The following is a 26,235-nucleotide window of genomic DNA, read 5'->3' as shown; positions in this document are numbered from 1 at the left end:
ACTGTGCCAACAAGTGAATACAAGTATAAAGTAGAAAGACAGGATTAGATTCAGTGGTAGGTTTAAAGATTTGTAACATCTTGCAACTTTCATGCAAAGGAACTTCACCAATTTTGCCAAAAAGAAATAAAAAGATTAAATTAGATAATTTTTTATGGCAACCGCACATTTTAAAATCTAAGACTTTTAAATGACTTTTATGGCCTGAAAAACAAAACAAGACTGAAATTAAGACTTTTTAGGGACCTGCAGACACCCTGCATCTTGTTTACAGCTTTGTGTACTTTTTGTTTGTTCTCAGGTGTCTCTTGTGAGAGTGATCTTGATATCAATGACACACACAACAAATAAAACTGTCACTGAACAAACAGTCACCTACAACTCTGTCTGCTGTCACTTATATTGTATGCTGATGTAGGGGAAGTTTGTGAATTTAAAACTGCGACTGGATCAGTGTGGTTTCTGGCCGCTTTGGGATCACTGTTAGCCTTGGTCAACAAGCTGCCTTTATGATTGAGTTGTACATGTACTGTAAATTGTGTTTTCAGATTTCCCCCACTTAGAGCGGTCATACTCACTTGGTTGGCTGTGACACGAGGGCGTCACGGTGTAATCTGTAACAGGGGAAGCTGTTGAATGAGCCCGGCTCCAGGGAAACTCCAGGTATGGTGCTGTACTCCTTCTCCACTAGGCCAAACTTCTCCATCATACGGAAACCTGCAAGAGACAGATCATCATCCCTTCATCCTCCCCACGATCAGCATCCCCCTCTTCCGCTATGTGATCACTGTAATTACAATTATTCATGCCCCAACAGCGCACATCATCATTATGTTGTTATCATCATCATCATCATTAGCGTTCCATCAAGGTTAGACACACTGGTTGGACCTGTGTGACTGCTGTACAGTATATTATACATTTTTCTCATCATTTGCACCTCTTACCTGCCATCGTGTTACCACTCATCAAAACAGATGGACACGCTGAAAGACACAAAAGAGTCTGTTAGTCCAGCGTTAATGTTTTTAATTCTCTTTTTTCAGGGTTCCCACACATTTTTACCAAAGAATTTGAAAACTTTTCCTCAATATTTTACCCCGTTTCCATGACTCTATTTAGGAAGTTAAAAATAGCTCACATTAGGTCCATGTAGCAATCACTGGGCGCAATAGTGAGGCTCTTACTCAAGTGTGCTTTGACCTAAGACAGGCGTTGTTTGTGTATGTGGCATGGAATATGGAATGAAATGTAGACACAAAGCTGTAACAATAGCTGGCCGTGCTACAGCAGGTATGTTGAAGCGTCATTTGGTTGTCTTGATGTTTTTTCCCTTTAGCATGGCTGACTAGAGCTGTTTCCCCCATACTGCCAACGTCATGCATTTTGGTGCAAAGCTTACATCCAGGTGAGGTCTACCTTTTTCAAGACATCCATTATATCTGTGGTTTGGAAACCACACATTAATAAACCTGTACTTCCTAGGCATTTACAGATAAGTAAACTGCTAGCGCTTGCTAACTTTTCTTGCTTGTTAAACATTTGAACCAGCTACACACACGTATGTGTGCCACATGTTACTATTGACATTTCAAAGGTCAGGCTGTGCAGCACTAGATTTTAAATTAGTAGCTAATAGAAGGAACATATTTCACGTGACGTTAGAAATGTTTTGGGATTTTTATGAAGACATTTTTAACAATAGCCAAAATAATGTATATTTAAAACTTTTCCTAAAGATTCTGTTAATTCCAAACCATTTCCAGGCCTGGAAAACTGTTTTTCTTATTTCATAGCTTTTCCAGGAATTTCATGAGCACGGGAAACCTGTTTTTTTCTTAAAGAGGACCTATTACGCTAATTTTTAGGTTCATACTTGTGTTTTCAGTTTCTACAAGAACATGTTTACATGCTTGATTACTTTATTCTCATCTGTGCTGGAACACCTGTATTCACCCTCTGTCTGAGATGCTCTGTTTTAGCACCTGTCTTTGTAAGCCCACCCCCCGAAAAAACTCAGTCTGCTCTGACTGGTCAGTGTTTCAAGGTGTTCAGTAGCTTGGCGTCTCTGCACGGTCATTGCTGCAGTGGGAATGACTGTGACAGAGTATAGTGGCACTTTCTACTGTGAAAAAAACACCAATAAAAGCTTCTAAACCAAAATTTTCACAACTGGATGTGAAATTAAAAACATCAGCAACCAAGATAACATGTTTCCCTGAACACATATCTACATGTAGCAGTGTAGGCTACGTAATGTTAACACTTACAGTAGTGTGCCTGGAGCAGATGACCATATAAAGAAATCTATAACGACCTGATTTAACCTGTAAACAAAGTAGAACAACCCTTTTGAAACAGAGTATTCAGAGCGGTCTGAAGCCATGAGGTTTTTGCTCACACAGATTACTTTCATGTACATTTACCTCATTATTTCAAAATCTGGCCACTTTTAATATAAACATCTGACATTGTAACATGACAGAAAATAAGGAAACGCATAAAAGGTCCCCTTTATGTCACCGTCTGTGTCTCTCCACCAACAAGAGTCCTTTCTAAACTCTCCTCCTGGTCTCTTTCCCTCTCTCTGGTTTAAACATAAGGTGTTACTCACTGGCGGTGGCGGCCTCACAGACAAAAGTAATGAGCTGCTCTTCGATTTTCTTCACAGCATCCAAATCATCCACAAAGAAGACATGTCTTTCGCTGGGCTTGCTGGCAATATTCACCAGCTCCCCGTAGTCTGCGTCGGCAAAGCCAATGGCAAAGATGATGTAGCCTGAGAATGAAGTTAAACAAGAAGATTAATTTTAAGCTTAAAGTCAGCGGAAAGGATTAAGAGAAGTAATGTAACACATTGCTGGAGTTATGGAGTTCAAACTAATGGTTGAACAGTCTCATGTCCTGTAACAGTAAATTGTAACATAAAGCATCAGAGAATGGAGAGGGGGAATGGGGATCTGGCCTCCAACACACACAACTTACTTTATCAACGATAATCAGCTTTGCTAAACTACCACTGACTTTTTCTGTTGGGTCAATAAAATACCCACCATCCATCTGCATCTCCTTGGACACTTTGTTGACATCATCTTGTGAACGTCCGTCAGTGAGAACAACCAGGACTTTAGGAACACCCCTTCTAGCTCCAGCTTCTGGCGTGAAAATAGACTCCTTCACATGTTTGATGGCCCGACCTGACAGGAGACAAAAAGGAAACTTCTTGATTTAACAACCATACCAGTATAGTTACACGTTTAACCATATACCCATTTGTACTTGGTATTTATACCTTGTGTTATGGGTGGATCTGTTATTCCCAATATACCTCAAAACCACTGGCTCACTCACAGCTGTTTAGCTAGTGATGCTCACCCATATCCTTGCAGGTGTACAGCAGGAAATTAAATTCAGGCACTTATGACTGGGACTCCACTGATTACGTTTAGGCCTGCCCCATTTGCTGACGCAGCTCCTTCCAGCACCCCCACCTCCTCCTTATGTGATATTTCAAATAGTTGATTTAATGTTCATGTATGTTTATTAAGGGAGGATTGGCTCTCTCGTTGCTGCCCAGACTCTTTGAGTGCTCCCTCAAACAGCAGAGGCTTTTCTGCCAAATCGTACAGTATAAACATTTGTTACAAATGGTGAATTCATTGATGTGTCTCTGACTGAACCATACAACGGAGAAAAATTAAAGCCAAGTGATTTTTTTTGTGAGAACTTAACTCAAACCATCTTCAAGTCTCTGCAAGATAGTTCTCATGTTGTAGTTAAATAAATTTGAACCAATGGCTGCCTTGAAGGAATAACGCAATGAAAACATGAAACAGTTCAGCAGTGATATTCACATTCATATTAAAAATAAAAATGCAAAACCATTACTATGGTCCTTTATGTAGTGCTTTACCCTCTCCCCACCACTCTTCTTCTGATATAAAGCTTAATTTTTTCATTGGTGCAACATTTTGGAACAGAGGCATAGACGCCTGGCAAACCAGACTTATTGAAAGCACAGATGTCTTCATTAACAGTCTAAAATCCTCTCCCCCACCTCTAGCATGGATGTGAATGCCTGTGACCTTTGCTACAATTTTAATGTACCTGCTAATTAAAAAAAAAACAAGTATTCTTTATTCTTCCAGGGACATTAATAAAACACATTTTCATAATTATTACATGACAATAAGTGACCTAAAAGCTCCTGAAACCAGATTCAGGCCGGGTTGCCATTAGCATTTAAAATATGCCAGCGAGCAGACACTGTCTGATGTATTTCAATGAGACCTGAACACTGAAGGATGAGACAAACATGGAAATGTTAAATTCAGTCTGTCAAAAAGCTAAAATTAGATGAACTTTTGAGATAGTGCACGTCACCTGCTAATGGACCTAATCAGTCAGAAAGATCTGTCTAGACAGCTCTGAAAGGTTTCAAGACCCTCCCATAACAAATCAGCCAATGTGGTTTCAATACAAACTTGACAGTGAACTGAATGATACCTTGTGTATAGTTGTGCCTCACGTCTTCTAAGACGCACTATGTGCAAAAATAAAAATCAAAACAGTCAGATCATTAGCAAGGTTAAAGATGAAATTGAAAGCATCATGCTCACTTGCACAGTATTATTTAAATCACATTTCTCTTCATCTATTTGCCTCCAGACAGCTTTTTCTACAGCTGACGACTAAAGTGAGCTTGATCTCTGCTGAACAACCCAATCACCAAACAAAATGTTGGCACTGCACTTTTCAGCAAACTATGGATATGCTATATATGCAAAAATCATTTGGTTATAGTTGGGAAAAGATAATCTTTTGTCTTATATTACCTGTTCTGGGGGCACAATCCCAGCTGGGAAAGCAGCTATATCTCAGTAAAAAACAACTGTTTTTTTTAGCTACTATCCCTGCTGGAAAAACAGCAACAGGTCTCCACAAAACATTCATGTTTGGTGCCTAAAAAGCCGCTGGAAGCACAGCAATGACTCAATAAATCACAACCTGTTTTGTTGCTCTCGAACAGTGGTCTGCAGTGGTCAGCAGCTTGGCATGCATCTTGCCTAGCGGTGACACGCCACCCACCATCCCCTCCAACTCCAGATGAAAAAGTCAGCTCATATATTACACCACTTTAGAACTGTTCATATGATGCGTACGAAACTAGCAAATAACGTATCTGCAGATTTGCAAAGCATTATTGTTACTCAGAGATGGAGAAAGTGACCTGCAATGTGTCCTTCATGGCTTTAATTGGTCTTAAGTGCTGAAGACTTCACACACACTGAATATAAGCACCAGCGCGTGTGCGATATACTCATTCTGTGCATGCACACTAATGAGCACAGTCCCCTGATCATCACCACACACAGGTAGGTCATTTTTATTTAATGCCACTTTTTGCATACTGCCCATCATAATTTGCATTAATACTTCAAAAAGCTCATCTACTCATCTCCACCTGACCTTTTCATAATTAAATGGACAATCGCTGCCATTAATCCTCTTAACTCCCTCTGTCCTTTAACACTCTCTCCTCTCACTCCTCTCGTGTGTTCAAGAGTGTGTCTCAGTTATTAAAAGAGGTGCTGAGTGTGAGGGAACTTTGCAATAAAAACAAACCAGATGAAGCAGTAAATCGGCCTTTCAGTTGACCAAACACCTCTTGGACACCTGAGGGTGTCTCTGTCTCCAAATGTCTGACCAAACCAACCCTCAGACTACATCCCCGCCTCCTCCTACTGTTTTTTTTTCTTTCACTGGGCTGTCAGTGATGACAAATGATAGAGTGCTTGGCCTGTAAAGTGTTGTGTTGTCAGATATCTGCCAGTGATACATCTGTTTCTACACTGTCCTCTGATCATGCTGGGCGAGACTGGAATTACAGCAGCTAGCCAGGCATGAAGTGAGGCACAGGATGGAGCAGAGGGGACGGGGGGGATGAGCAGGAGGAGGGGTTGGGAGGGTGGTGGAAGACGAAAGGGGGGAGCAGGTAGGAGCACACAGAGAGAGAAGGGGGGGGGGGGAGTTGGAAAAGAAGGTTAAGGATGAAGAGAGACGAGAGGGGTCAGACGTGGAGGGAGGGCGACCAAAAACAAAACAAAAACATGTCAGTGGATCTTGGGTTCAAAAGCCTGTCATTTATCAGCGATCCATCACTTATTGTGTGTGTGACGAAATCCATATCAGTCTGGCTTTGGCTTCCTGTCTGGCAACAGTTTACCAATTATCTCACTGTCATTTAAGAAGGGACACAATGGAAGAAAACAAACATAGTTAAAAGCATGTCTCCTGTTATAGTATCCAAAATGTTGATGAAATATAATTAAGTATAGAGTTTTTCACTGCAGGTGAGGATATTATAGCTGTTTTTTCTTTCAACTGTTTGGCAAATTTTAAGCAAACTTTTAAAATGTTGCCAAGATAGAAATTCAAATTAGGCACATTTCCATCAACTGGTTTGGAGCAAACAAACTAGACTCCGCAAAGCATAGTTTCCTAAGAACTTGGCACGATACAGTAGGCTTTATCCTACACTTTACGCATGTCTGTAATCTGCCAGTACACAGTTTAGGAGAAGTAGAGGTTGTGAATTTGAAACAAAACAAGTCGCACTGGCAATTCAACCCATATATGTGAGAGAAAAACAGGGAGAGGTCTTCAGGAATTTGTTTCAATTGCGCAAGTTTAAATTGTTCTTTCCTGTCAGCCAACATTGGCCATGTTTCATGCTGTCCAGAGACGAAGACAAATTGCGTCTTAGTGGGAATATCCGGGAAGAAGCTGAGTGGAAACAGCTGATCAGTCATGTGAGGCAAATGTTTGCTACGTCAGAACTTATGAGGCAAAGGCGTGCTTCCAAATCCCAATTTTCAGACGAAGGCAAACCCACCTTGAGTGAGCTTAAAAACTATTTTGTGTACTTGAGGAAGTTTTGTCAAAGTTTGCCATTTCCATACACCTTTTCTAGTGTGATACCTCAACATGTGCATATAAATCTGTTTATGGACACTCAGATTGTGACATTGTGTCAGGGTTATTGTGAACAGCAAGAGCTATGAAGTCCTCCAATTTTTAAAAAGTTACAGTAAGTTCCTCAGAAATAAAATTGGACAATTAAATGCATTATTGAAAATATACAATGGATTCTGAATGGGTCTCGCTGGCTTTTATAGTCAGTGAAACTCATTCATGGGCCATTCATACATCCACTCCTGAACTCATAAAAGACTCATAAACCTTTAAAATTGTGTGAGGGTCTCACACAACTGCATTACTACAGCTGAAGCAGTCAGACTGGCTGCTGAAGTAAAATCGTAGCACAAAGCCAATCACGTCTTAAGTGATCTAATGTGTGAATATATTAATGTACAATTAAGGATTAAAATTAACACTGCTTTACATACTGGAAGTCCGTCATCTTAACACACACATACAAAGAAATCTTCACACTTGCCCACAAGCTCACATTTTTCACAATTCCTCAATCTGAATATACTGTACAAGCAGAGACGGGGATTAGCACAATTACTCATGTAGAGCATGAAAATCAATCTCAGAAGACACACACACTTACTCATATATATATACACACACACTACAGTATATATACAGGGATAAAGACTATTACAGCTACTTTAAATCAGTCATTCACCAAGCCAGTCAGAGGCTCACTAATACCTTAATGAATAAATGCATAGTGAAAAGCCAGATCTCTGAATATCAGCTTCAACACCCTGAATCCTCAACATGCTCTGCCCTCACACTCGCATGAGAGGGTACTGACTGTGGGAAAAAACAGACTGTAAAGTCTTAAAGAAGGAGGCATCATTTACATACTGTTTATAAAATGGGTAGTGAGAAAAGGCTTAGCAATAGAAGTTGGCACAGAAGCTGAATAAGTAGCAGTTTCTGCTCCGTGAACCTCCGCAGTGCCATCGAGCAAAGTACTCATCCCTCATAGTTACCGCAGCAGCCAGGACCTGATGCAGGTTGCTTCCTTAAATAAGCAGTTTTTAACAAAAAGTTTCAGAATGGATAAACATGATTGAGAAACCTAAATGTACTGTGCAGTTTTATCCCCTACAAAACAATCCTTTATGGAGCTGACTGGAGTTTGTAACTTTGCTGTGAATCTATGCATTGCTTTGAGCACATATTAAAATGCATTTACAGTGTGTTTGCTTGACCCAAGGGGTATACGACAGAAGATATAAACTAAGCTAGCCATTTACAGTAAAAGCATAAAAAAGGCATTAAAGCTGTGGGGTTTCTCGTTGGCTAGCAGTTGTATCCACACAGATATGTCTGCCAGAGGCGCGGGGTTAAAGAGGCAAAACACCACAGTTTTTTATTCAAGGGCTTCAGGGGAATTAGACCCAGTGAGGGGCCCTGATGGGGTCTCTGAGGAGAGGCTGAGGTTTAAGAATGAGGGAAAAGGAATAGTTTGGGTTTGGAGTGCAAACTTAAGGGTTGTAATGCAAGCCAGAACAACTACTGATCCATCTCTACGAGGACCAAAGGAGTAAGATGTATGTAGGGAGGTTTAGGTACAGAGTATAATAGCTCAGTATATGTGTGTCTGAAGAACATAGAATTTGTATGGTTGAGCATCAAGAATCACAAATGAGAGGAAAATATCAACACCAAACAGAGGTGGACAGTAACAAAGTCCATTTACTTTAGTGCAGTTTTTGAGTATCTGTACTTAACTTGAGCATTATTATTTTTGGAAACTTATTACTTTGACCACTTCACTTCACTTTGACAGAAAAATATTGTACTTTTGACTCAACTGCATTTCTATGAAGGCTCTCATTATGTTTGCTTTGAAGTCAATGGACAATGTTTTTTCTCTTTTCTAAAATGCAAAAATCCATGAACTGTGATCGTGCAGTTTTGCATGTGGTTTGTTTGTCGAATTGATGTTTCCGTACCTCTACCTCACGCATGTGCCACTCAGATTGGGCAGTTCACTGGTGAGACAGGTAGAGAGGAGAGGTTATCAGCAGGTGGTTGTATCTGGTTATGCAGTGTTACCGTGGCTACAGCAGCAGGTAAAGATGAAGATTCCCCCATAGATCATCAATGGCTTTACCTCGAGTCCATGTTGGTTTTTTAAATGAAGAATTATTTGGGTCTTTTTAAATGTTTGCTCTATTTACTGCGCACAATTTCATCACAGCCTAAGAAATCACCATCAAACCTGAGAAAGCATGTCAGGGTATGTAAATATTTGTTTGATTCCAGATTAATATTTTAAACAAAGGTGGCTGCACTTAGTCACTCCTGTTTATGTGCTATGTTTGGTCAAATAACTGTTTATGGATTTGCCTGCAAGTTGTCTTACATGATTAGAAATATTTTTACTCAGCATTTTCTCTTTAGCTGTGGATTTAAGTAGGACCCAGTGTTAAAAAAAATAAATAAAAAAAAAATACACTTTCATTGGAGTAATATTTGACTTGGAGTACCTGTGTACTTTGTCTATGACTGAAACTAAACCATGATTAAACGTTCACTCCTGTCTGAAGTCTCTTAAATAGATAATATACATTTTAATAAATTCTCTGAATATATTTATATATAATTTAAAATATAGAACAGGTTCTAGTTACCAGATCTATTTTATAATCAAGAGTTATAATCAGATCACACATCTTGTTGTACAAATTGTGTTAAAAAAAAAGTGTTATTCAAATAATATTGTAACACAATAAAAATGTGTTTAAACTCTCATAAATTTAATAAATAAATGTTTACGTTTAAAGTTTGCAAAAGTTTTCAATGTAATCCTTGTCAAGATGACCCTGACTATGACCTTGTAACAACTAAAGGTATTTTACTGCACAGTTTTTGATACAATTCAGCTTATTTTACAATTCAACATTCATATTTTCCTCATATTTTAACATTAAAAAAATATCTTTTGTGAGTTTCAGCAAGGATTGGCCGGGCATTTAGGGTGACAGTGCGGCATTCATATAATTTATTAATCAAGCCAAGTTGGCCCTCCGAGCTAATGTGTGCTAGCTACGCTAACGACAGATCGCAAATGTGCAACATTTTTTGCCAACATCAGATATCAAAGAAAAGCCAAAGACTGTATCGTATTAAGATGCTGAATATATATATATAAACAATAAAAGCTGTGTGGGTGTCTGAAGCCTGAGGAGAAGGCATTATGTGTGAGCTGCTGAAGAGGATTAATTCCATGCTGAGGTAGTTTATGTGCATGTATGTGCGCGTGTGTGTGGGTGGGAGACAAAGAGAAAAGGGGAGAGGGGGACAGTGTGAGTCTGTGAGCATTAGCCGAACCATGTGAGAGCTGGCTGCCCCCTCTTTCTCTTTGTGTGGGTAAGATGAGATTTCATGGTTTATTTTCTGTTCTGCTGTAGACCACACACACACACACACACAGACACACGCACACAAACACAAACACTGCCCTGTCAGCTAAAACTCCACCTGTTTCCACCTGTAAGGCAGTACACTAGATGTATGTATAGGGGGTATGGAGGACAAAATAAGGCCACAAGAGTAAACAGAAGATCGAAAATAGGGGACAAAAAAGGAGGAATGCTGAAAGAAAAAGAGGGAAAACAATAATAAAGGGAAAAGATGAGAGAGGAGAGACAACAAAGAGAGGGAGGAGAGGACAGTAGGAGGTTGGCAGGAGAGTAGAGGAGATGGAGGGGAGGCAAGAAGAGAGAGACATGAGTAAGAAGGGGGAGGAAGGGATAAGTGGGGAGATGATAGTGCGATCAGCCCTGGAGCTGATAGCCAAGCTCAAGGACACAATTACTCTGAACAGACACTGAGCCATGACCAAGAATTTAGCCGAGTCCTCTCAACAACCAGTATTACCTGTAAAGCCACAGCAGCACTTAGCAGTTACTGACATCCACCTTGTGTTTACTAACACAGCTGGACAACCCTAAAAAGCTTGTAACCCCACATTCAAAGTCTTGCCTCTCTGCAGTATGTGACAGTTTCAACAAGTATCCTGATATCAGTGAAAACTGGCATTTTCATACACATATTCCAGATTTCACATGCTTTCTTTAAGTTTGCTTATCAAGGTTGTTCTTGGTAAGTCGAGGTTTAAAGTTGATCTCAGTTGCTGTAAAGTGGTTGATCTATCTCAACTCAAAGTTTGCCAAGTTGTCATGAAATTTTGGACAAATGAGCAAAAGCATTCTGAAAAATGGTCAAACTCTATCTGCTGAGGAAGACTGTGTGATACAGCTGAAAGCTCAAGAACAGCTACTCATGGAAACCTCCAGTGGAATTGATTTGTGAACGGGTTGAGGTAAATTTCGACTTGACATTTGAAATTACCCGTCTTGTAGTACTGCATGAAAAATTCATACATTAACCAATAACATATTGCCCTGACCTGTCTTGGTGTTTCCTCCCTTGTATCTGATCTTCTGAATTGCTTCCAGCAGCGCTTCCTTGTTGCCATGGGAACTAAGTTGGAATTCTGTCCTAGCGTCGTCGCTAAACTGAGCGATGGCAACCTAGAGAGAGAGACGGACAGGAAGATAAGTGAAATAAGTTCAAATAACACTTCAAATCAAATTATACAAAGTTGAATTTCCATCATCTGGACCCCTGCTGTTTTAAACTTTCCTTAAAGGAAATAAAAATAAAAGACACACAAAAATAAAAATTCAATCATCTGCTCACACTCATGTCAGTCACAATACAACTAGAATGTGCGTTTGTTAGCCTAGTAAGAAAGTCCTGATGACATGAGCTCAACATTCTGTTTCACTCTCTGTATCAGTCTGGCCCTGCTGCCGCCCCAAACACTTTGCAGAAATTAAAATACAATCTGGGCCAATCAGGGATCCGAATTAAAGCTGACAACATAAGCAGCCAATCAGGGATTGCATTTCATTCAATACTGCTAAGCACAGAAATGGCAGCTAACGCTTCCTAGTAGACTTAACAAGCAAAAATAGAGTCAACAACAATTAAACAAGAGAAGTATACACTTGCAGAGTTTCTTGGGGGAAAAAAAACGTTTGACATTCTTCTGACTGGATTTGGCAAAAGCTAAATTTATCAACTGGTTCCATAGGTTTTGAAGATGTTCCTCTGTGTTTTGTTACACTGACTGGCTGAGGGAGTTTGTCTGTCAAGTACCCCCGCCCACTGAAAGTGTTTGGGGCAGCAGCGAGGCAGAATGCTGAGGTCACATTAAAAGGTTAGTCTTACCAGGCATCGTGTTTGTACCACAGACTCTACAAAAATAATTCACGTAGCCACTGTGACATCAACCATTGCTTTGTGGACTTTGGTTTTGAAGCCTCAGGTTTGGCATTTTAGCCATCACAGCCTCTGATCCAGAAGTGACCCAAGGTGGCCATATTTCGAAGAACTGAAACAGGTGAGTTATAAAAAAATTCACCAACCTCACTTTGAATGTTTTAATTAGCTATTGAGACCAAACTGTTTTTGTACCAGCTGTAAACATGTTTATCTCTGCTGTAAAGTTGGGAATTTTAACCAAGCAGCAACCTCTGGGCCATAAAGATGAAGTCAACATAGAGGTGCCATAAAGTGCAGTTCCTTTAATGGCCACTTGAGGCTGGCTCCAAATGCAACTCCATCCCCATAGAGCCCCATTCATGACAACTGTATCAGGATTGACTTTTATACCCCTCACTCCTACACAGCTGCTCACAGTGGCTACATCCATTATTTTTACAGTCTGTGGTATTAACATGGGGTTCAGTGGGAAGTGACTTCCTTTTGTAGCCAGCCAGTGGCCGTTCAAGGAACTGCAGCTTTTGGCACTTTCACATTGGCTTCATTTTTCAGCCCTGAAGGTTGCTGCTTAGTTTGTACAGATTTGCTTCGTCCAAAATAATAACCAAGAAAGCAAACTGCTCTGAGCAGCCCATGTGGCATTATGTGAGCGCTGTGAAGCCAAATGTCTGTGTTTTGGGTCCAAAAACCTAATAGTTACCTCATTATCACCGAACATTTCTGCATTTATTCTGAACAGCATTAACAGTATCAAACAGATGCTGCCTTTTTTTCACTGCAGGAAACACTGTAATTATACAAATTGGGTGTGCAGCCCAAACAGCACCACAAAGTGAATACTGTACAAATTAAACTGTGCATTACACACAAAACACCAGTGTGAAACATTTTCATGGTTCAGTGGGTGAAAGCAGTAACAGATCACAGGTTTCACCTTTCTTCAACTGGGTAAGTGCTGGTGATCTTAATATTTTTCACACCAAGCGCATAAAGTAAAAGACCACGATGTCGGACAGGGATATAAAAGCCTTATTCTGTGCAAGTCTCTAAGTGAAAATTCACAGAAAATATATATGTGTCCAAACTCCCAAATCAGCGCTATAATCAATCTAATTGGCTTACTCTAAGAGAGGAGAACAACTATCATTACCTCCAGACTGCTAATGGTGCTGTTGTTGGCTCAGGGCGGTCTACATTCACCAGCCAAACTCTCTCTTTACTGTACAGCCAACTCTCTCACATTACAGCCTGTGTTTTGCTCTTGGTAGCCTTCTGCCAGAGGGTTATGGGGCACACTGAGGGTAGCAAACTGCGTAACAGCAGACATTACACAAATGAAAGAAAAAGGTTTAGCAAGCACCTCTACAGTGTGACAAATGAACCAGCTGAGCTCTGCTGACACAGTGGGGGGGCCGCGCAGGCAAGTAGCACAAAGAAATTAGTTCACAATGATGATAGAGAATTATTGCCCCAAGTTAGAGCCTGGCATTACTACTGATGAACCGGATACATGAGATCCTTCTGAGGCAGTGGAGCTGGTAATATTCACTGCAGGAACATGATTCAAAGTATCGCTCATGGTAGAATCAAGTTGATAGCATATTAGTCGATGCTTGAACCATCTGAACTCTATTCCAGTTTTTTAATGCATCTAGACTTAACTTATTACGACCACCACTCCTGCCAGAAAAGTAATGTTTTCTGGCTCAAAACACAGTGGCAGCAAATGAGCAGAGTTAATCGAATACTGCACAGCAACTAAGAGGAAAGTCTTTCCAGAAAGTAAAGATCGAGTCACTGGGGGTTTAAAGTTCCTCCTCACTTTTCTAAACTTTTCTATAGATACAGTGCTGTGTGGTCACGCTGATGTGTCAGGTGACAGCCAAAGAAAATTGGGTGAAATTCTGCTCCAAAGCATCCTTCCAGAATCAATTAATGCCAACAGCAGCAGCATTCCTGAAACAATAAATGAGCCAAGCCCATATGGGTCAAAAGGACAAAGGGTACACTCAGGCTGGTCAAGAGTCATTGTTTGGGCAAATGTCTGTCACGTCCATAATTTCTGTATGGGAAGAAAGAAGAAATAGTTAGCAGGTCAGGTGTCCTAACTGGATGTAATGCGAACGAGTGTCAGCGACTTAATCCGTTAGATTGCATTGGTTTCCATTGGAATGTCCTAACTGGTCATGAGTGACGCAGCACATTGTGGTGCACCGCTTTGAGCTAAACCTTTGTCGTACACTCCATTACATTTAATTCCTGTCACTCACATTATGCTGCAATGGATAAGGAATGGCTGGTTCACAAGGCTATACAAAAACCTAAATAAGGTTGCAGCTGGCAGAAGGGAAATCACTAGGGGGGGGCTGACGCTACTAATAACCTACTTGCTGTTGGTTGTATTGCATGTTATTGTATGTCACCTCTAGTAAATATCACAGTATAATATATATATATATATATATATATATATATATATATATATATATATATATATATAAATCCCATGTATAGCCTTTTTTATGACTCAACAAAAATATATTAATATATTAATATGTATTAATATGTAATGAGAAATGTTTGCAAATAAGTAAGTTGAATATAATTCCTGGCCTACACAATTCAAGTAACATTCTAATAGACCTAACTATCAATAACTATTTTTACACATTCATAAGGGTTTTTTTTAGCAGTTGAAAAACCCACAACGTCACGTCCGTATTGCAATGCATTGTGGGTTATCAAATCAGTGAAGTCTGCTGAAGTCTGCACCCCAAGTGGACTCTCTGGAAGTCTACAGGAAGTCCACTTGAGGCCCCTTGTGGACTGGATGAATTGTAAACCTTAACACTCCCAGACTTCACGGAAACGCGCCTGCAAAGTCCACAAGTCTGCAAGTGCGGTGAAATCTGGGCATTTGGATTCAGCCTTAAATCCTGGAGCCAACTCACTGAATCAAACCATATGCTGGCATGTCATGGGGGGGATTGGGGTTTAAATAGTTTTGCTTTGTATGTAGTTGTAGTTGTCGTCCATTTTGGTTGCCCCTTGTGTATTATTTGGTTTGGCCAAGCCCCTATATATGCTCCCTCGTGTGTCATTTTGACAGGTCAGTTTGTTAGTTAACACCTTGTATTATATTCAGTATAGTTATGTTACACTGACCTGTTTTATAGGCCCAGTTGTTCACTTCTTGGTTTGTAATTTGTCATGCATTTTTTTGGGTTCATAAAATCGCCCATCTCTTCAGTGGTTACATCTCCATCTAACGCCTCTGTGTGCACAGCTGATAGGTAAGCAGGTTGTTTACATGGCATAATGCTGTTCCATCTTTCAGTGTGGACAGGTGTGGTGTAACACGATGTAGTGTGATAGTCAGACTCTTGTTTGCTGTTAGGACACAGTGTTACAGTAAACAAATTGCAGATCTTGAGGCAGCCATCACATTAAGTCATTCTCCATCCTTTCATTATGGATGTACAGCATCTTGTCTCCATTATTCTATTATCTACTGAATGAAAGTCTATTTCTGATAGATTGAAAGGATATTCTTTTTTTTTCTCTCTGTTTGTTCTGCAGAGGAGTTGAAGGTGAAATGAATGCAGTATATGAGAGATGGGGGACAGAGTATGAAGGAGCTGGCTGGAGCTGAAGAGTTGAGGGGTGATGGGTTATTGGATATATGTGAATTTTATTATATGTTAGATGCTGAATGTGCTGTGCTTGCAAAACACCACATCTAGAAATATTACAAACCCCTGCAGAATATGCAGGGGTTTGTAATATTTCTTCTTTTGGGGGATTATCCCACAATATTTAAAATGAACAAATATATATTTTTCACAACATTCTGTCATCTGTGAATGGGCTCTTTACCCACAGATTACACTGTGACATGTAATTTCTTTATTTCATCATTTTTATGGTTTTCACTGTGGCTACTTTTGGCTGGATCCCCAGCATCTGCTTTACATTCAATTTCACATGAGCACCCATTTTTCAGAGAAAAAATGCTAAAACAAAGAAAATGAATTACAAAGCAAGTGAACAAAAATTAGGCACATTTGTATTTCTGTTGGGTAACTTATAATACAGTACAAACTGGCAATACAGTAATTTTCACTAGACACAGACATTTAGACTAGACACAAGAACCACGAGCGGTCATTAATGTGAATACCAGCTCTCCGAGGTGACTCACTGCAACATTATTCAAGCCCAGATGGTCAAGATTGAATTCTAACATTTTTAATTCAGAAATGTTTCCCCATATAATGAGGCATTTGGGAAAAGAAGAAATATGGTACAAGCAAACAAGTAAAACTTCATTACTGTTTTACTCTTAAGTTTTTTCTTTGATTAGACATTCTCCCCGCAGTCACATGACTGACCTGTGGGTACCATTGACATTTAACCAATACAACAATACCTTTTTCCAGTACTTTCCTTTTACTTTCTCTGCTCTTTTCCAATCGCAGATAGAGCTAATCTTATGTCTTCATCTGTCTGTTTGCTTGTGTGTGGGTGTCTGCTCGTCTAGCAGTGATAAAGTTATTACTCAAGTACAAAAAAAGGAAAATACACCAGACAGCTAAACTATTGCAGCAGACTGGCGCTGTAGCAATAGCTTTCGCTTGCTGGGGAGCAGAACGAGCTGACAGAGCAGCTGACGAAGCAGCCGACAAAACGGCCGCCGGAGAGGCCGACGGAGCAACCAACAGAGCAGCTGACAGAGGGGCCGATGGGTTGGCCAACTGAGCGGCTGATGGAGAGGCTGACAAAGCAGCCGACAAAACGGCCGACGGACAGGCCGATGGAGCAGCCAACGGAGCAGCTGATGGAGAGGCTGCAGAGTGGCTGATGGAGCGGCTGACAAAGCAGCCGACAAAAAGGCTGACAGAGTGGCCGACGAAGCGGCCAGTGGAGCAGCTGATGCAATGGCCAACAGAGCGGCTGATAGAGCAGCCGCTGGGTGGCTGATGGACTTCAGTGCCCGGCTTCCTGGCTTCAGGATGCTTCTGCCTCCTATCTGAAGTTGAACCCAGCAGCTGGCTGCTAAATCCAGCATTCTCACCTACCCGGTACCCTTGAAAGTAGTGAGTTCGGTATCCAACTCTACTGACCTGGGTTCCATCTGTACCAATCAGATCCAGCGATCCCATGGTGCTGTAGAGGAAACGTGTGATCTTCATGAAGTTGTCGTCTCCGATGGACCAGGAACCGTCGACCAGGAATGCCAGGTCAGCCTTGGCCTCCTTACACACTGGATGGACAAGAGAGATACACAGATTTCGTCAACACATCATCTTTGTCTCTGCACTTAAAAAAGTAATTTCATATAGAATGAAGGTCTTCGGAGGACAAGGCATAACTTGAATGTTAACTGGCTGCCTAATATATTCAGACTCTGACGGAGACTGAGTAAATATGCATAGAATGAAGCGCTGCAAATATACATCGCCTGCAAAGGGTAAACATGCAAAGGCTGGGCCCTCAGATTAATGTGCACACTGTAAAGTTTAAAAGATTAAAAGTACAGTGCACACTATAAAATTAAGAGTTGCAAACTCTTTTTCTGACCATAAAAATGTGCTATATTGAATGTGTTTGTTTTTCTCTCTCTCTCTCTGCATGCTGCTCATTCATATTCCTGGTCCATCAGTTACTTTTCTTCTTCTGTTCTTCTCAGGTTTCTAAATGGCTCCCAGTAGTCTTCAGCTTTCCTGCTGTAAAGTTGTTTTGTGGTTTTATCAAGTTTTCAAACTTTTCACTAAGTTTCAAACTCTGTTCACGACCATGTCAGCCTCCATAAAAGCCAGGGAAAAAACATAACTGTATCTGACACTGTTTATGAGGAAACGTGGTTGTAATTCTATATGTAACAAAGTACAAGAGAGCTTGTGTTATTGGCTTTCATTAGAGACAAATGCTATTCTTTTTTTTTTTTTTTACAGAACTTCATAAGTGGAGCTCTCATGCTTGTCAGAAATGTCAAGATAAAGGTCAGCCGGAGAATATTTTGATCACAAAGTTTTATGTGGCTGATTCTAATAAAAGCTGATAAAAAAGTGATGATATTACTGAAACTTTTTCCATTCTCTGTCTGCACTCTCACCACTCATCACCATGACTTTCCCGATATCACTGCTTTTATACAGCTTGTCTTTTTCTCACTTCTCTCTGTTGCCACCACTGTGTGTTTCTGATCATTTGTCTTTCTCTGTCTACTCCCTTCTGCTTTCTGTCTGCAGCCCCGTCTCTGCCTGTTTTTCTCATCCTCCCCATCACTTTGTGTTATTCTCATACTCGCGTTGTTCTTACAGTCCGTCTCTCCTCCACTCTGACACATGTGCACCTTTGTTTTCTCTTCCCCATCTTTGTGGTTCTGTCCTGAGTAAAGGTTGCCTGTCATTACAGATGCAGGCATCGGCCTGACAAAGGTCAGAAACTTAGACAGAAACGCTTACAGACGGGCTCAGCGGGTGTGTCGGTTCTTGTCTGCGGAGTGTGCAGTGTTCTTTTACCGGAGCCCATCAGACGGGAACAGAGGAGGACGGTCAGGGTGGGAGGTGGAGGGTCGCACTGTGAACTCATAACCCTTTGTTCCTAATCTTCTAGGCTCGTCTTGTTTGGAAAAATCCTCTGTAGTCAGAATATTTTGCCTGTCATGAGTCATTCACTGCTGCAGCTTGAATTAGTTTTAAGAAGTTTGGATTTCCTTTAACATTTTAATTTCTAAGTGATTCAATAAACATTTGAAAAGAAAATTTATTTTACAATTAGCGTTGCTTCCTGGGTTTAGAAAAAATAGAAACTGTGTGTTACTGTTAACATTCTAGTTTGCTTCATGTTGAGGAGGACTTGCCAACATGTACATACTGTAGTTTTATAGAGTCGTGGCAAGCCACCTGTCAATCACAAGTGCACCTTGTATGCTGCAAAACAGAAAGTGAAGTAGGAGCTGGGTGGGACCGATCAGGTTAACTCTCCTTAGCCTGAGTTAATAAGCAAATAATCCAGGATTAGAGTAGCATATCTTTATTTTGGCAAAGGCTGCAGCCCACAGCTGCTGGTGTAAAGTTCACACAATAAAGTCACTGTGGAATATAGTAAACGTCTTGCAGACTTCCTGTTTGAGACATTTAAATGGTTTTTTTTACTTTTACTTTTTGCTTACCTTAAATTTAACCTCCCTGATTTTGTTATAGCACCCCCAAAGTTCCTTCCAGGTCAGGTTGATGTTTTGAAACTAAACACAGATTACAGCTGTGTAATGAGTCCAGTCTGACATAACAAAGTCACTCTATTAAAAATAAATGATTTTGTTTCCTGTTTCAAAATCATGCCGGAGCACCAAGACTTGCACTGGAAGTGTGGTGACAATCATGGTTTTAAATTTAAGAGCAAAACTATAGCTCTGTATAATATCTTACATTTTCCAACACAGCAATGTCCCAGTGATATTTATTTTGTTTTCTGTTTTGTTTTTGCAGCCAATTGTAATCCCATTTATAAGTACTTTAAATGCAAGTATCTACCATAACCTTGATCAAATTTTATACACCCTGTAAGTGCATTAAAGTTAAGAAATGCATAAATTTTAAGCACACATGCTTGTCAGCTGCAAACACTTCTTTTCAAAAGGTCAAAATAAGCCCACTGTAGCAATATCATAATGGCCTAATACAAACATACAGTGAGAGCAAACAACATGGGCAACAAACAAAACATTTCATTGTACTCCAAAGTGCTGCCTTAATGGTCACGTGGAAAGAGGTTGTTATCACCACCTCATCAGGATCAGAATCAGAAATGATTTTTTGCCACGAAGTTTGTTTTTGTGATTAAGTGTAGAACAACAAACACAGTGTAAAAGTATAAACACCTAATATATATTAAATGAAAAAGAACATTTCACAGTCAAACATGAAAAAATATAAGAATGTGTGAAACTATACCTGTTAATAATTGTCTGTTTTCAAAGGTTACAGTTATGCAGGAAAGTTTGGGTGATGTAAAAGTTCACAGCGTGCACATAAAACACTGACATTACAAGTATTGCATGCCTTTGTTGCTGTAAGTTGTGCAGAAGTTCTGTTAATGACAAATATATGACAGCTGGCATATCCTGAGTGTATCAGTTTACATGTTTGCCTGCATGACTTTGTATAATTTGAATTAAAAAGCATTTCAAGAGCTGATAAACTATTGTTTCAGGTGATGACAGTTACCATATAAATTAGGGATGCACGATATATGTCGGGCCGATAATGGGACATTTTTTAAATTGTGCATTATTCTGTTAATTAAAATTAAAGCGAATAAACAACGCCGATAATAGGAAGCCAGACTCTTTTCATTGACTTAAGAAGGGCGGCATCTACACACCCGACCAGTGCTGGGTAAGGGTTACTTTAAAAGTAATCAAAGTACGTTACTGGGTTACTTTTTAAAAAACTAACCAGTTACTTTACTGCCTTACTCCCTGAGTAAAGTAATTCAATTACTTTAAAAGTACTTCCAACGTTACTCCCTGAGAAAAGTAACTCAAGCACTTTTAAAGTACTTTTGAGTATTCTACATTTCCTATTGGGCAATGGACCACAGGGTGCTAAGCCTACATTTTTTTGTCTCCAAAATTAAAGTTATGGACCACTTGCCCTTCACTGAGATCCAGTTCTCCCATCACAGCCGTCACTTTGACCAGTAGAAACACAGAACGATCTGCTGCCGTAGACAACTGTATGACAACAACACCCCAGCATTTTTAATATTTCCTCTAGGGATGTTACCACACAAAGTAAAAGGGGGAAATGATGGTGTGAAACAGCAGAGGCACTTTGTCAACCCGCTGAGTTAACGTTACTGTCATTAGCATCAAGCTAGCAAACAATGGTACATCCTCATGGTCGGACATAAAGCAATAACATTAACAAATAGCGGCGGGGCTTTTACTCACCACAACTGCAGAGGCTCCCAGCTTCATTTGAAACAAACTACATTATAGACGGTCCGTTATTTATTAATCCCTCTGTGTGTTTATAGATTTACTTTTTATCCGCTCCGTTGTCTTTATAAAGTTAACATATCGCACCGTCATTTCAAACTCAACAATTGTTTCAAATTAAAAGCCCCTTATAACCTCGGCTGACGCTTTTAGGTGACTACAACAACATGTCTGCTGGCACATGAACAGACACACAGTTCTAGCAGTGACTCAAATAATAGTGAAAGTAATAAAAATAGGACAAGAATAACCCGATGACACCTCACACGCCGTGAAAGACGACCGGGGATAATTGGTGAGTACCAGCGTGTAGCGTGTACCAGGCATAATGCAAGTCCTGAGTCTGAAATATGTCTGTCAGTGAGTCCTACTCCACCTATTTAGACTCCACATATTTAGACAATGGCAGCATTTCTCCGACCACGTAGCGAGCCACAAGCTCTGTGGCTTCTTTCAGACTGATAGGTTTAATGTTATCTCCGTTATTATTATTATTATTATTATTACCAAACGACAGTCGTTGCTGTTTCGGAGCTGAAGGACCAGAGTTCTAAAAGTAACGGAAGTAACTGATGTCTTGTTTGAAAATGTACTTAAGTATTTGATTACTCAAACAGCAAACTAACGCGTTAGGTTACTCGTTACTGCAAAAACTAATCAAAGTACTCTAACGCGTTTTGTACCTTTAAACTTGGTTTGTGAGCTGCCAATAAACACAGAGAAGAAGAACAACAACAAATGCAGCACACTGTCTAGAAGGTAAAACATGTTGCGGCGTGGACGTCTTTCATAGTTCCGGAGGAAGACAACAGGATTGCGTCAAATGTCTGATCTCTGACCTCTGAATTGTTCTTTGTTTTTGATGTGTTAGCAATAGTGATTGGTTCGATCAGGGCTATGGAATATTAAATCATTCATATTTCCTTACGACATCTTGGTCTTTCTAACGCTCAGTTGTACAAAAAGAAACTGAAATTATTGGTTATTGTATCGCTTATCGGCCACGAGAAACAAGAAAGTTATCAGTATTGGTTGAAAAAAAATCCATATCGGTGCATCTCCGACAAAAATTAATCAGACCACTAAGAAGATTACCTGTACAAGTGTGGAATAATAATATGACAGTGTGTGTTTTTGTGTTAGGCCTCTTGCTCACCTTCTTTAGCAGGTGGTATGGTGGGAGGGGGCTCTGTGGTGGGGGGTTCAGTTGGAGCTTGCGTGGGCGCTGGCACTGGACACACACACACACACAGACACACACAGACACACACACAGGAAAACAAGACAAGGTCATCGATCATGATGGCAGTGACAAGTGGCACCATCATTGGATTTATGTGCCGGCTACACACACAAACAGTCAATAAGCTGGCACAATGAGAGACAGCAGTAGCCTGTTTCTATTAACCTGAAACTTTTCTAATCCTCTTCTTCCTCCAACAGCCGAGTCCTGGACTTTTACAGACAAAGGATTTCTAGTGCGATCTGTATCTTCGTGTACATGAGCAATCCAGCTGCTGTGTTTTGCCGTTTATCTTTCTTTCCATCTCTGAGTAACAGCAATCACACTTTATCTTTCTACTTTCTTTCTATATCTCTTTCTCTTCCTTCTATAAGTTGGGGGCAGCGGGAGTACTATTTTCATCAGTCTAGTATCTATCTGACCAGAGGCTGTTTTTTTTTGAGTCAAAACAGCCCCCAGGTTAAGGTATGCCTCAGTGCCGAGCCAATTACTTTGCAGAAAGCAGTGGGTTCTGTCAAACCAGGGTACACAGAGCAAAGCATCCTGGAAACTTCCACAAACACTCACAGAAGAAGAACATACTTCATAGAAATAGATAAAATGATCTAAACAATGTTTCTTCAGCTTCAACAGTAACTTGTTGGTGGCAAGAGTGAGTAATGTGTTTGATTCAATTATGAACTTTGCTGTTGATGTGAGATTGTAGCAACATTAAACACCATGGGGTTTTGGGAGTTTCTGTCTGCTGTTTCCCATCTGTACTGTCTCTCTAACCTACAGTCACAGACACAATACCAATGTATGTGTAGGCAGTATTTACAAGGAACAAAAGCACTCAAGTTTTGAGGCACTTTTACGTTACTTAGTATTTCAATTTAATGCTACTTCTACTTCACTACATTTTTAAAGGGATACACTGCCCCTTTCACACAACTTTGTACTACTACTACTACTAATAATAATATTAAGTTTATTTGTATAGCACTTTTCAAAACATAGTTACAAAGTGCTTTACAGTATAAAATCAAAGACAGTGCTAGGATCATCTTATAAAATGCCATGTATTGTTATAAACAAACTACTTCACTCTATATAATGCAGTTAAAATTAGCTCCACTTCCACCAGCTACAACATAAAGCTAACTAAGATGGAAGGAGTCTCTGTTCATCCTTCAATTTTCTCGACAGTCGTTCATTCAATCGACTTCACACTTGTTGGGTGTATTGCTGAAGACCCAAGGAAAGTGCAGTGTCAAGTGCAAGCTCTTGAGATCTATGGGACATAATTATTGGTAGCAAGTTTTGTACACACTCTGTAGTGTATTGAGAGAGGACCCCTGTCAACTGTTACACTGCCGGACAGCATACTGGGTACAGCTTCACTACAGTACATTAAACAACAGATAAAGAAAGACAGAGTGGAGAGACTGGAGATTTTGCACTGTAGCAAACACAAACATGTCAAGCGTCACTGAGTTCATGTTCAGGATCAATGTTTTTGTTCCCAGAAATAGCTGGACTTTGACTTTGTTGAGGCCATAAAATGTTTGTGTAATCTTTTGCACCCAAATGACACTTACATATCATGGCATATGCATTGCTCCAGACCCGAGGGAGAGCGGTGTTGAGTGTGAAGTTGTTTGGATGATTGTCTCTCAAGAAAGCAGCAAGTAGCAATATGGAGGCCAAGCAATCGACACGTTCCGAACAGGCACATTTTGAATGGGCACTGCACAAATATTTATAATATATAACATAATAATTCTCGTTACATGCTAATGCATCAGTAATGATTATTTAACACCATAATATAAAACCTATATAATAATCTAGCACTCTGAAGGGGGCTGTTTTGCATAATGACTTCTCCATGGACAAACAACTGTTGCTGAGAGCAAACTGTAGAGCTTCTTGTTGAATTAGGTCCCCAGCTGTCTACACAAAATCTGTCGATCAAAAGCATCAGCTGGGGAGTCGGGGTGTGTGTGTGTGTGTGTGTGTGTGTGTGTGTGTGTGTGTGTGTGTGTGTGTGCATGCGCATCTATCCATCTACCCTGGTTGTGAGAAGAGCTCTGCTGATCCCCTGAGCTGTGCAGTTCACCTCAGCTCCACGGCTGACCGGTGAACTGCAACAGCAGCTGCGATCGAGAGAGATAGAGAGGAAGAGGTTGACCACAGTAAAGAATGGCAGAAGAGAAAGTTGAAGACTTGAAGAAGTGGGATACTTGATTTGTGAAACCCAAACTTCACAGACGCAGCGGATTCTGTTAGGAGAGCGACATGAAGCATACTCATGACTGCATGTCACACACTGAGGGACACAGAATTATAACAACATCAATGAAAGTGACCATAATTATATCAACACAGTGTCTTGACGTAGTAGCTAGCACACAAAGTTACATACACACATGCATTTGGACGGTTTTAATATTATACTGTGTTTTATATATGTGGTATTTTTGCTAATTTTACGACTTTTGCGTATTGTCGAAATATTTGGCCAATTTGTTCTCTTATGCTTTGGCTTTCCTCTCTAACATTCACGCCAATAAAACCTTTCAATTGAAAAAAAAATGAAACTGATATCGTAAGGACTAATTGTGGAAAATTAGTTGAGGAAAGGAGAACAGAGAAAGGAGTGAGTGGGCGAAACTGGACAAGAAATGGGGGGAACAAAAGGGTTGAGTGCGAGTCAAACTCCTTAAGAATGTTGACGGAAGATTAAAATAAATGGGATGAAACTGAGAACCCAGAGAAATTCCACTTAGCTGCCTCATCCTGAGTGCAAAGGCAGACATGAGAACATTACGCATGCGTATACAAAACATTTGCAACATACTCGTCATGTCAGTGATGGAGACAGAAGGTCCCTCCATTTCCTGCATCTGGGTGTGAACGCTGATCTGGTACTGGCTGCTGGGAGTGAGGTCATAGAAGCACTGTCGGGAAGCACCGCCGCCCAGACTCACTTCCTGCCTCTGACCATCTGCAAGAAAACAACAACACCAAAAAAAAAAAAAAAAAAGACTTACAGTGAATCAAGTTCAGATCAAGAGTGATACAGTCCAAACAAGCTCAAATCCCTCTAAAGCTCCTGAACTGTGTTCACAGAGCAGATTTCCTCTCTTTCAGCCATGTTCCTCATCATATTGAAGCCAGAGAGCTGCTCAGTATAATCACTTTCTTTCAGAGTTGGATACGAAGCAGCTTTATTGGCACATTACAGGTTAGCTGCAGAGGCACAGGAGCAGCAATGATTCACTGCCCTGCACAGAAATGCTCAGGTTGTCTGGATGTTCAAACAACAAACCAGGTGACTGTGAAACATCAAACTTCTCCAATCTCTGGTAGATTTATCACAGATGAACGCACCAAAGAGTACGGTAACTAAATAATTCTGCAGTTAAAATCCATGCTGGGCAGCGTCAGTGCGTCCCCTGAAAAATGAATTTATTTCTTTCCTCCTCTACTTGTCAATGTCCTTTGGATCGCAGACTGCAAACACTTTCACAACACTTGAGTGTTTATTTTGAGAAACCAAAGAGGGACGGCATTACAGAGAGAAATATGAATGAGAATTTATTTTGGCAGCCAAAAGGGACGTACTGGAAACTGGGAGTGCACACACACATGCACTAATAGCTGCCATTTGTCAGTTTCATTAGTCTAATTCTATTTCCTAATGTGTCTCTCATCTTGG

General features: G+C 40.3%; 1 protein-coding gene across 2 annotated transcripts in view; it reads right to left on the bottom strand.

Moving 5' to 3' along the window:
- Window positions 1-26,235, bottom strand: part of col14a1a (collagen, type XIV, alpha 1a) — a 191,236-nt gene that overhangs the window by 77,970 nt on the left and 87,031 nt on the right. For both annotated transcript variants that reach the window (XM_033640620.2, XM_078171876.1), the window contains exons 24-31: window positions 25,375-25,521; window positions 22,446-22,520; window positions 17,406-17,545; window positions 11,402-11,525; window positions 3,054-3,197; window positions 2,615-2,779; window positions 948-986; window positions 579-717 (exon numbers count right to left, since the gene is read on the bottom strand). In XM_033640620.2, coding sequence (XP_033496511.2) covers window positions 579-717; window positions 948-986; window positions 2,615-2,779; window positions 3,054-3,197; window positions 11,402-11,525; window positions 17,406-17,545; window positions 22,446-22,520; window positions 25,375-25,521 — 973 coding nt within the window. The remainder of the gene's footprint in view (window positions 1-578; window positions 718-947; window positions 987-2,614; window positions 2,780-3,053; window positions 3,198-11,401; window positions 11,526-17,405; window positions 17,546-22,445; window positions 22,521-25,374; window positions 25,522-26,235) is intronic.

Source organism: Epinephelus lanceolatus, chromosome 10, assembly GCF_041903045.1.
Source record: "Epinephelus lanceolatus isolate andai-2023 chromosome 10, ASM4190304v1, whole genome shotgun sequence".
NCBI lineage: Eukaryota > Metazoa > Chordata > Actinopteri > Perciformes > Serranidae > Epinephelus > Epinephelus lanceolatus.
The sequence above is the reverse complement of the archived record's forward strand: the minus strand, read 5'-3'. Positions and strand labels throughout refer to the sequence as shown.